At 42.4% G+C, this 12,828-nt stretch overlaps 1 protein-coding gene across 1 annotated transcript; it reads left to right on the forward strand.

The window, feature by feature from the left end:
• The first annotated feature begins 9,466 nt into the window (after positions 1-9,466).
• Positions 9,467-10,772, forward strand: TUSC1 (tumor suppressor candidate 1). The gene has a single exon (XM_030470311.1). The coding sequence runs from the start codon at positions 9,529-9,531 to the stop codon at positions 10,312-10,314; it is 786 nt and encodes a 261-aa protein (XP_030326171.1). The 5' UTR covers positions 9,467-9,528; the 3' UTR covers positions 10,315-10,772.
• The last annotated feature ends 2,056 nt before the right edge of the window (positions 10,773-12,828 follow it).

Raw genomic sequence — 12,828 nt, forward strand, 5'->3', positions numbered from 1 at the left:
AGAAACATTTCCTTAAAGATCTATGGTACCACCCCATACTTCTGCAGCTTGTTCCTACAGACAAAAGTAGCGAGTTAGCTATCTAACTCTTGTCCAATGCCTGACATATCATAGGAATTCAAGATGGAACTTCCAGTTCTTAAAACAACTAAGATAAATTCCTTAACAAGGATTTAATAATGAGAGAATCAGCTGGCAGACTGGAAGACTTGAGGAGTGCAGCACAGTACAATAAGAAACTGAAACAGGTACCAAGTGAAATTTCTGGTGATGCATGACTCATTAGCTCCAAGAGAGATCAGAGTACAACTTATCTGGTAAAACAAAGCTTTATTCAACAAAATATCTGTGAGATATGGTCAATCAATACTTGTATTACCAAAAAAATTACCCGATTGATTAGCAGTTCTATGGATCTGGTGGTTTTTCTGCCATAAATGATTGGATCAAGGGGTTTCTTTCTTGTAGACTATCCTCTTTCTTAATAAATCCTGCCTTGTGCTTTTTCAGCATAATCTTTCCGAATATACATGTGGTAATACCTCTTCCCATCTAATTTTGGCCTCATTTCCTAATTTTGCTAAATTTATGATTAAGCAAAACTTGTAGCAATCAAATCACTAAACTCAGGCAATGAAGAAAAGAAACAAACATTATTCTCTACCTTCTTCAGCACACAGGCAATACAACAATTATGCAACTTTCTCACTGAATTATTTACATGGTTTTGTATAGATTTTCTGCTAAGATTTTCACTATCAGAGTTTATATAGACACAAGTATTTCTGATTACAAAACACAGCAATTGATAATCAGGACTGGATGACCATGAATTTGGACCAGTCTCAGAGAGTGGTTAATACCTCATAATTGGAGAACAGTCTTCATAACCATGTCATCACAAATATCGCTGCATCATTCTTTGATGACCTGTGCAGATCAATAAACATATCAAACACAAGACCTAATAAAGAATTCTGAGGCATCTTGTTGTTAACTTTTAGACATGATGAAAATTGAACTTTTAATCCAGCTCTCTGTTTTCTATATTTTAGCTTGTGACCCAGGATATTTTTTCCTTCTCACATTATAGAAACCTAACAGCCTGCGATTCATTTCAGGGAGAGAAAATTTTTGATGTTTTAAAATGCAGTACCTCAACAACTAAATACTGCCAAAATACATAGTTTCTAAAAGACCAATAAAAAAAAAAATTTCTTTTTAAGAAGTCAGGCTGCTTAATTCTTGTAATATCCTGATTTTCTATTGCAGTGATTTTAAATATTTTTTCATCTGGACTGCTCAGTGTATCTGTCTTACCGAGTTATAACTCTTTGATCCAGCTACTAAGCATTTAATAATTTAAATATGCAGAAAATTTTTACTTCCTTCCAGGACTTTAGAATAATGGCAGTTTTTAAAAAATGTGATTCTATGGCATCATCTAAATTAATCTTGCTGTTTTGCTCAAAACTAACTGAGAACAGCCTCCCTTTTTTGGTCAGCTCCTGTAAGAGTTCTTAATTCAGAACTCTCAGCGATTCTGAATTAAGTGGAAATTCAGAAGGAAAATCCTTTTCTGCTAAGTGCAAATTCAGGTAAATACTGAGACTGATTCCTACTGTATACAGGAGCCTGAAACATCAAGCAAGATGGCAATGCACGGGCAAGTTCTTAAAAAGATTAAAATCCATTATAGAGGTTATAGGTCTCAATTCCATAACACAAAATTTACACAGTCTATGATAAGTATTAATCTTATCAAGAAAGACAACTGCTTTCTTGACTTTTTTCTTGACTTTAAATAAAAAGGAGTTACTCTCCTCCCACAAAGTAGTCTTTAATAGAGTTTGCTTCCGGGCTTTGCGGTATTAAATACTGATGCCAATAAAAAACCAAGCATGACAGTGTCTCCACAGTGAGGTTTCAGACTACTACTGTAATGCTAGCAACCTTGACAAGCTAAAAGCAGCATTTTTAGAATTTTAAACCAGATGGACTTAGCTAAAGGACAACTGCTTTATGCAAAATCTGACAGAAAGGAGATCTATCCAACCCTGTTACTTTCATGTGACCCACAGGCAACTGTGATGTTCAAAGACACAAAGGCAGATAACACCACGCCCACTGCATTTCAGTGGAAACTGGGTGTTCAACCTTGGCTTGTATCTTTCGAACTTCTCTTTTAACTACCACTTCTTTTGGTTACACAGTACTCTCTTTCTTTCAAACTTAGCCCATGGTATTTTATTTTTCCTTTATTAATTTCAATAGGTGAATTACCTGACTATGCAGGAACAGAATAAAGACACCTTGAGAGCTAGCAGACAATACAATGATGCTTGCTATGATACTAATATGCTCGATTAATTCTGAACTGCTTGAAACTAGATGAGGTTGAACTTTCTGCCTGTTATGTGGAAAACAGAAAACCTCTATTATTTTCAGCTTAAAGAGACTACAATAGCCAGTCAGTCTCTTCTTAAAGGCAGCTGCTTGCCAATATCAATAGATTACGTCCTTACAATCAGTTGTGAAAGATAATTAGGCCTTAATCCCATGGTGTTTTATGAGTCTGCAGGTGAGAGGCCCTGAAGCAGAACAATTCCGGCAATTATGCAGGCCTTAAAATTTTGCCTCTTTAGCAATCACAACTTTACCAATATCATCAAGACTATCCAAGCTGCAAGTCAGAGAACTGGAAGATAAACCAAGTAATAATTATTTATGTTATGAACACCTTTTTTTTTAAGATAATCTTTGTTCTACTATGCTTGTCTGTAAAATAGAGAAGTACTACAGATGAAGTTTTGCATGTCTAGCATGCAGCAACCATTTAAAAGACACTATTTTGACTCTTGATGTTACAATACTGTTTTCCACCCTTCCCTCTCTGTCCTAGGCAAAAATATTGTTTCTAAATTAAGGTATGCCCTGAGCAAACAAACTGATACAATGTGTGTTTCAGATATAGTTTCTGTCAGCTCAGTGCAAACTGAAATGGACTTCCTGGATTAAACGTATTGATTTTAAAATTCTGATTCTGCCCATTTCTGAATGCAAAGGGAAAAGCTACTGTGTTATTCCCTATTTACCACTGTGTCCCACTGCTATTATACAAGTAAACTGCTAGCAGTACAATAGAATCATAGAATCATAGAATCACAGAGTGGTTTGGGTTTGAAAGGACCTTGAGATCATCTAGTTCCAACCCCCCTGCCACGGGCAGGGACACCTCCACGAGACCATGTCACCAAAGGCTCTGTCCAACCTGGCCTTGAACACCGCCAGGGATGGAACATCTACCACTTCTTTGGGCAACCCATTCCAGTGCCTCACCACCCTCACAGTAAAGATCTTCTTCCTTATACCTAACCTAAACTTCCCCTGTTTAAGTTTGAACCCATTACCCCTTGTCCTATCGCTACAGTCCCTCATGAAGAATCCCTCTCTGGCATCCTTATAGGTCCCCTTCAGATATTGGAAGGCTGCTATGAGGTCTCCACACAGCCTTCTCTTCTCCAGGCTGAACAGCCCCAACTTTCTCAGCCTGTCTTCATACGGGAGGTGCTCCAGCCCCCTTATCATCCTCATGGCCCTTCTCTGGACTTGCTCCAACAGCTCCATGTCGTTTTTATGCTGAGGACACCAGAACTGCACACAGTACTCCAAGTGAGGTCTCACAAGAGCAGAGTAGAGCGGCAGCGTCACCTCCTTTGACCTGCTGGTCATGCTGCTTTTGACGCAGCCCAGGATACAGTTGTTTTTTGGGCTGCGAGCGCACACTGCTGGCTCATGTTCAGTTTCTTACCAACCAACACCCCCAAGTCCTTCTCCGCAGGGCTGCTCTGAATCTCGTCTCTGTCCAACCTGTAGCTGTGCCTGGAACTGCCCCAACCCAGGTGCAGGACCTTGCACTTCATATTATTGAACGTCATGAGGTTGGCATTGGCCCACCTCTCAAGCATGTCAAGGTCCTTTTGGATGGCATCCCTTCCCTCCAGTGTATCATCAATTGAACCACATACCTTAGTGTCATTGGCAAACTTGCTGAGGGTGCATTCAATCCACTGTCCATGTTGCTGACAAAGATGTTGAGCAGAATCGGTCCCAACACCAACCCCTGAGGGACACCACTCATTACCAGTCTCCAGTTGCACTCTGAGCCGTTGACCACAATTCTTTGCATGTGGCCATCCAGCCAATTCTTTATGCCCCAGGTGGTCCATCCATCAACTTGATGTCTCTCCAATTTAGAGACAAGGATGTCATGCAGGACAGTGTTGAATGCTTTGCACAGGTCCAGGCAGATGACGTCAACTGCTTTGCCTCTGTTCATCAGTTCTGTAGCCCCATCATAGAAGGCCACCAAATTGGTCAGGCAGGATTTTCCCTTAGTGAAGTCATACTGGCTGTAACCAACTACCTCGTTGTTTTTCATGTGCCTTAGCATGGTTTCCAGGAGAATCTGCTCCATGATCCTGCCAGGCACAGAGGTGAGACTGACTGGTCTGTAGTTCCCTGGGTCTTCCAATTTCCCCTCCTTGAAAATGGGGGTTGTATTTCCCTTTTTCCAGTCGTCACGAACTTCACCTGACTGCCATGATTTTTCAAATGTGCTGGACAGTGGCTTAGCAACTTCATTTGCCAGCTCCTTCAGGACCCGCAGATGGATTTCATCAGGCCCCACGGACTTGTGCACATTCAGGTTCCTAAGATGATCTCGAACCTGATCCTCTCCTACAGTGGGCCTAAGCTCTTCATTCTCACAGTCCCTGCACCTGCCCTCCAAGACTTGAGTTGTGTGGTCAGAGCACTTGCTAGTGAAGACTGAGGCAAAGAAGTCATTGAGAACCTCAGCCTTCTCCAAATCCAGGGTAGCCAGTTCTCCTCATAGCTTCCGGAGAGGGCCCACATTATACCTAGTCTGATTTTTGTTAGAAACATACATACAGAAGCCTTTCCTGTTATCTTTGACATTCCTGGCCAGACTCAATTCTAACTGGGCCTTAGGTTTCCTGACCTGATCCCTAGCTTCCTGGACAATGTCCCTGTATTCTTCCCAGACTGCCTGTCCTCGCTTCCACCTTCTGCAAGCTTCTTTTTTCCTTCTAAGTTTTCTCAGCAGCTCCTTATCCATCCATGGAGGCCTCCTGGCCTTCTTCGCCCATTTCCTTCTAGTTGCGATGCACTGCTCCTGAGCTTGGAGCAGGTGATCCTTGAATATCAACTAGCAGTCTTGGGCTCCCCTGCCCTATTGGGCTTTCTCCCATGGAATCTTACTGAGCAGGTTCCTGAAGAGGCCAGCGTCTGCTCTCTTGAAGTCCGGGGCAGTGAGCTTGCTGCGTGCCCTTCTCACTGCCCTGAGGACCTCGAACTCCACCATCTCGTGATCACTGCAGCCAAGGCTGCCTTGGAGCGTCACATTCCCAACCAGCCCCTCCCTGTTGGTGAGCACGAAGTCAAGCATGGCACCTCTCTTTGTCAGCTCCTCTATCACTTGCAGGAGGAAGTTGTCTTCCACAAACTCAAGGAACCTCCTGGAGAACCTGGATGCAGACACTAACTGCACTCTCCTTCGGGCGTTCCAGCTTTACAGTTGACAGCTTCTCTATCTTGGATCTACCATTTTGGATGAAATAAGAAAAATACCAGGGTCTAGAAAATTTTTCCAGCTGGGAGAAAAACTAATGATGCAATACAGGTATTCTTTACATACTGCCACAGTTTACATAAATTTCTGTTTTCTGAAGAAACTCTTGATTGTCAAATCAGGCTTTAGTACCACCATATATGTATAAACTCAGTTTTCTTTCTGTTGGTACAAACTCCTTTTCTCTTGAACCTGTGGCTGAAGTAAACATTATCTCACATTACTTTGTGTCAACTGTGTATATTACATGAAAATTTTGCTTTACCATAATCCATTTCTGGACTAATTTTTCTTTCCATTTTAGTACGCACCATCAAATAATCTACGTTTAACAAAATGGTTAAAGATACATAATCTCTCACAGATTTCAAGGTATAATATGATTATCACTATTGATAAGTGGAAAGAACTTACTTTAATTTTCTTGCAATTATAGAATCTGCTGCTGTCAGCATTGCTTTTTTCCTTCAAAATGACAATAGGCTGGTTGAAGGCTTAAGCATAACATCCTGAGATATTTCTATTTTGTTTTCTATTTTGCTCAATCACTTTCTTTGAGTATCAGTTCTGTGTCGGACCTGCCAGTTTAACCTATAGAAACACCAGATTCTTAACCAGGAAGTCTTTTGGGCTGTACCTGCTGGACTGCATGGAAACGAGAAGTACTCCTGTGAGACAAAGACTAAAACACCAAGATATACTCCCTCAAATTTTTATTCTGATTTCAGAAAAATCATACCAGATTTCCAGATATATTTTCCAAGATTCTGCTGGAAACCAGGGATGACTAATATTTCTTACAACAGCTGCCTCTAGAGAACAAATTTTTCACTGAAAACATTGCTGACAATCACTTTTTTCCCCACTTTTTTTTTCTTTTAACATCTATAATTTCCATTCTCTGAATTTATAAGGCTTTTTCTAGCATGGCTTACAGATGATTAGCCATACAAAAAATGCAAGAGACATATTAGCTGATTCACTATTTCAGCTGTCCAGAAGTCTTGCTCTAATTTTAAATGTGCAATTTTAAACTTAATTTTCCCATCCTTTTAATTGGGACCTCATCCACTACCTGTAATTAGGAGGTTAATTTTTGACTCATTATCCTTAGCTATATCATCACATCTGATGAACCAACACAACTGACTTATGGTTTATTACTTCTATGCAAGTCACAGGCCCTATTACCAGTTCGAAGGCCAAAATGTTATGTTTCACACTAAACAAAGGTTCACGGCTGACCTACATATCAGTAAGCTTTTTCTTTTACTGTGGTGTTTCTCACTGCCAGAATATGGAATTCCATTCTCATCTTCTTAGAAAACAAAAGCCCACATGTACACACAACACACATGGAGACCTCTGGAGAAAGTACAAGCAACCCATTGCTTGTATTTCCAAGTCTAACCAGTGCTTTTATTTTAGGTTATAAGGCTTTGTTCAGAAAGCCGAGCTGATGGGGCGTTTGTTGCATGCTGAAGTTCTTACAGTTCAACCCAACCTGTAATCCTTAATGCACCATTCTCTTTCCTCTCCACCAATACATGTGCAGCTCTGAACTCAGTTTCTTTATCCTAGTCCACAGTATTTTGAGGGACCATTCTTTTCCCTCAGCAATATAAATTTTAATTAAAAAGGGTAAGTCAAGTCAAGCTTTCCTTATATATACTTAGTTCTTCTCATGGCAACACATCAGTAGGATTAAACAGTGCTATCAAACAAAGATGCAGGTATTTGATGGCTTTTAATATTGCTATCCATAGCAAGACAATAAATAAATGCCATCAATATTACTTATTCTTACTAGTTTAGTAATTATTTCATTAAGGTTATATTTATGCTGTCAAGTATCAGCAAGAAATGCTGGTACCAACTACTAAGTCTATTTGGTGGTAATAAGCTATGCTCAGTGACGGTTTTGAAAGTGATGTTAGCAGTAACAACAACAGCAACTCGGTATGTATTTCATAAAACTTTTCAACGTATGAAACTAATAAACTCATAGATTTAATAAAAGCATAAGAAAGCAGCAGCTCAGGCCGCAGGTCTACATTTAAGAGGCAAAGACTGGCAACACAGTTAAGCAGCAAATACCCTCCCAATACCCACCTACCCATCCTCAGAATGTTGCGAAAGGGTGGGTTTATATAATTCCCAAAACATCACTTCTTCCAAGAATGACAAGGCAACTTCTAATATGCCCTCTTCCTCAACGCTATCAACAGTCAAGGAGCAATGACAACTTAAACACAATGCCTAAGGCAGGCTGGCAAAAGTGTAAGTAAATTAGCTTCCAAACCCTATTCCTCTTCCCAACACTGCACTGCAAATCTCTAGTTACAGAGACTGCTTCTGATCTAATTTACTCCACAGTGACAGTAGGTTATAGGTACAATCCCATTGCTCTTGACAACAGCATTCCCGTTTTACATTGCTGAAAAGGAGTAAGGATAAAGCCTCTCTATTCCCTCTCGAATTCAGTGTACAGACTCCTGGGGCATGCTGTGTCTTCTACCTGGGCTAATTTACAAAGGTGTTACAGGTAAACAACTGGTAATATTATAAGCTTTAACAACACATACCTTTTTTCAGCAATCATCAGTTCAGAATGCTAACTGTATTTCCTCCCAGTTGCATAAAACATTTATGAAGGCCAATTAAAGGCATCAGCAGCAAGGCTATCAGAACAGTGATAGCCTAACATGTGGCTGCCCCATCTCTGGCAGTGTTCAAGGCCAGCCTGGATGGGCCCTTGAGCAACCCTGTCTAGTGGGAGGTGCCCCTGCCCACAGCACGGGGGTTGAACCAGACGATATTTAAGGTCCCTTCCAATCATAACCATTCTATGGTTCTGTGATTCTATGTTGTTACAGACTTTCCCTCAGTACGACAGCAGTGCCCCTCCTTCTGTCTAACAATTTTTTTTTTTTTTTTCTTTAAACTAAGGTTTACTTAGTTTCTCTGCACTGAAAACTAAAGCTGGGAGGTGAAATCAGCTGTAAGGGGACTCTTTCCAAATATTCTCCAGTTCACTTCCTCGTGATACACCAGACCACAAATGCTCTCTCCAAAGATATTCCTTCCCCTCAAGCTCAAAAAAGAGGCACAGGTTGACCCACATTTTCCTACATTATTTCCAGGACTGTTAGCAAACTTTTGGTGCACTCCCATGTTGCTATTTCTTTACTTATGTCAAATCTAATCCCTGGTAGAAGCCCACATTTTATCTTTAATGGTGATGCATGAAATAAAGTATAAACATAAATGCCTAAGTCTCTCATGCCACATTGAACCCCATCGTTATGTCATCATAAAGATCAAGGTACCATAAACCATTTGTACTGTACCACTGCTGGTTATCATCTATTAGCGAGAGGTCTATCTCCCTCAGGGCTGACATTTAACCTTCCTCTGTGCAGTATCCACCATAACACGTGACAATAAAAAGGAGGCCCACATTAAGACCGGATCATTGCACAATCACACCACCCAGGGAAACCCCACCTTTTCAGGCGGGCAACTGGGTAGACTGGGGTATTCTCAGATGGGACTGCCCAAATCCATCAGCCACCGCGGGAAGCAGGGCGTAGCACAAGTCATAACCCAGGAGGAGCTCTACGATTTCCGGGCCCAGGCCACAGCAGCGGTACTCGCCCCTTTGAAGACAGGAGGCGGGCCACTCCGCAGCAGCACCCCACACCCGAAATGGCACCGCCCCCAAAATGGCGCCGCGGGCGGTGCCGGCCGTTCCACCCCGAGCCCCTGCCCGCTCCGCTGCCCGAAGACCCGCCCCTGTCTTTGCATAAGGAGGTGCCGGCACCTCCCTCTTCTCACGGCAGCCGCCGCGCGCGGGCGGGCTGCGGGCAGCACGGATGAGGCGCATGCGCGTTGTTGAGGGGCGCTGGGGCTGTACCGGTTCGGCGCGGAGGGGCCGGGCGGGGCTCGCTGGTGGCGCGGAGGAGGTCGGCGGGCCGGGCGGCTGCCAGGAGGGCTGGCGGGGCCAGTCGCGGGGCTCGCTGCAGCAGCTGGCGGAGCGGTACGCGGACCTGGCCGCTAGCTACAGCGAGGCGCTCCGGCAGCGGGCGCAGCAGGAGACTCAGAACGCGCGGCTCCGCCAGGATAACGCGCGGTTGCGCCTGGAGAACCGCCGCCTACGCCGCGAGAATCGCAGCCTCTTCCGACAAACCCTGCTGGGCCCCGGCGAGCCCGCGGCCCCGGACGAGGAGGCGGAGGCCCTGCGCGCCCAGCTGGGGCGGTTGCAGGAGAGGCACCGCCGGGCTTTGCAGCACCTGCGGCGCTGCCGGGCCGCCTGCGGGCCGGAGGCCTCGGGACTCGACGACAGGGAGCTGGATGAGCTGCTGGAGGAGGAGGAGGAGGACGAACAGCCGCCGTCTCCCCCCCCCCCAGCCGCTAGAGGAGAGGAGCCTTGTGTCGCCTGTGTAGCTGGCCTCGGGGGAAGGCGCGGCCGGCAGGGCTGTTATGAAGGGGCGGTGCTGCTGGTGTGCTCGGCCCCGCTGTCAACGCTGGACCTTGGGTGGGGCCGAGGCGGCACTCCTGCACTGCCAGGCCGAACAGGCTCCTTCCAAGGAAAGGGTGGGAGGGGAGTTGGCTGTGTGTTTTTAAGTCCGTGTCGCAGGTGTATGACCAGGAAGCATTAATCGGGATCAAGGAGAAGTCAGTTCTGCTGGAAAACTGATGCTGGGTAGAGGCCTGCCGTCGAATGCCTTGAGGCAGCAGTTGACATGGAGAACAACCACAGCGAAAAGAACAGTTTGTCTTGTGTCACCTCGTAGCATTGAACTGTGCGTCCTTCGGGGACCAGCTATGGATCACCTTTGTTCTCTTTGAGTAGATCTCAGTAGCCATGGAGACTATCAAAAGATGGCTCTGGCTGATTTTTAGTAGTCTATCTATGTTAGTGAAGGAACCTTCCAGCCTGCTTTGGCACTCCAGTAAAAGTTGGTGATTTGAACTCTCTCAGTTGCCTGAACGTTTACTGCAAAACAGCATTTGTATCTTTAATGGTGGGCTTTGTTCACCATCACATAAATATTGGTTTGAATTTAACACTTTCATATAAAACAGCTGATAAAAAATAAAATCATGACACACCAAGCAACTGCCTTATGTGTGATTTTTAACATGGATTTATTTTGAAGCTGTAGATGAAATGCACTTCAGGCCTTTGTAATGCACTTCTTCAAAACCAAAGGAATTTGTTGGATTTTTTTTTACCTTGCTTGCTTAAGCAAATCTTTTATTTAAAAGCAAATTACTCAGTATTTTTCAGACCTATCATTAGAAAATCTTCTGTTTGAAAGCAACCGTTGTAAAGAACTGAGGCATCAGTTGGTTTTGTAACATTTAAAAGCTGTCTGATGCTATCAAGTCTAGGATTGGTTCCTTTAAGAGCCAAGGTCTGTTTCAGCTTATAGTTAAAGTAACATGAAAAGGTGAAACCCCATCTTTTCTGTAAGTAATACAGCTTCTGAAAAGAGTTGTTTCTCCATGTAATGTCAGCATAAGCCTCTAATCATAAAACGGCTTGTAGTGCTTGTAAATCTTAAGTCTCTCCAGATCCACAGCTTCAAGGAAGCGCATTTTCAAAATGGAAAAACTGTTTGGCACAGTGCAGCTAATCACTTCTTAATGAGAAGTTGTGCGTGTTGTCTTTAGTGGTATTTTATTGCTTTATGAACAAAATATTACCAGAAATGCTTGAATTGATAAATACTAAGGGATTACAGTACCTAAAATATGAGCAGTTTCCAGTAAAGCATGCGTACGCAAGCAAAATGAAGAATCTGTCAAAATAGTATGAGATACGGCTGTTAAGATACAATGCTAGAAATGTGTAACTATGCCAAGCATCCTTTTCAAAAGTTAAAGTATGGAGTACTGGCAAAAGAAAAGAGATTCTGTGCTTTTCTGATACAATATACAAATTTTTTTCAGTTAAACTTCTGGGGCGCTCCCAGTAAATGGAGGTTTTGTGTAAGAGTACTAAGTTCTATGCAAGTTTATATAAAGGATTCTTTACTTTTTTCCCCTGAATTGTATGAAACTATCCTGCAGATTACAAAACACGGAGGGTGAAAAAAAGTTAAAAAATAATAACTCTTTCAGTAAGATTCAAATTGATGTGAAGAGTGCCGAATAAAAGATGTTAATTATTTCCTGAAATTGCTGCTTCCAGATGAACTGCAGTAAACTACTGCTTAATTCAGTCAAGTTGCAAAAGTTTCATTTAGTCAATCATCAGATCTGGTTGTTAGTTCATTTTTGAGAGCAAAAGACAAGAAAACACGAGATCTAGGAAACGTCTTTACTGGGTTGCAAAAGTAGTACTTCACTACGCTGTACCCCAATTAATGGTTTAGGGGACGTGGATTTCCTTTATGACACACTTGTATGATTCTTGGCTACCAGAAACTACAAGTACTGAGGCTTACAGGTAAAGTGAACACAGGTATATCCCAAAGGATACATCTTTAGAATTGGTTAATGTCTTGTTTCGTCTTCTATTCTTCTTCTTTCTGTCCAGTAAGCAGTCAGATCTTGAAGTTCCAGGCTTTGCTGCTTACTCCCAAATCTTGTCTTTAATTCTCTTTATCATGTTTTCAACAATGATGAGTATTTATCCTTCTTTTGTTCTAGTTGTTGTGGTAGCATTTCTGGTTTTTCACTGTCTTGCTGTGTTGAGCCTATCTTTTTCTGACTTGTCTGAATGCTATTTCCCAGGATTTGAAATAGAATGCATTGCAGAGCAAAACTGCTACACTATACTCAGCAAACAGAACCATGCTATCCCATTGACCTTCTTTTTATAATTTACTTTTTTTAATTCAAAATAGTTTTAGTTGTATACTGATTGTTTCCAAAACCATGAATTTCAAAACCATATGTTTTTTCATGGTTTTGATTCTAGGTTTTTAATACCTATTTCTTTGCCACAGTTACTGAAAAAAAAACCCAGCCCAAACTGCACACTTTTTTTTGTTTGTGTGTTGTTTTTGCTAAGGCTAAATTTTTGAAGATAGGTAGGTTAATTTCCTGTTTAGAAAATATTTTGCTTATCATTCATTAACTTCTACTGAATAGCATTTTATACTACAGTGCGTTAGAGAATGGATTGAATCCTGGTCTGTATTTGGGTGCTTGGGTGTTTTGTG

This window comes from Strigops habroptila, chromosome Z, assembly GCF_004027225.2.
Source record: "Strigops habroptila isolate Jane chromosome Z, bStrHab1.2.pri, whole genome shotgun sequence".
NCBI classification, from domain to species: domain Eukaryota; kingdom Metazoa; phylum Chordata; class Aves; order Psittaciformes; family Psittacidae; genus Strigops; species Strigops habroptila.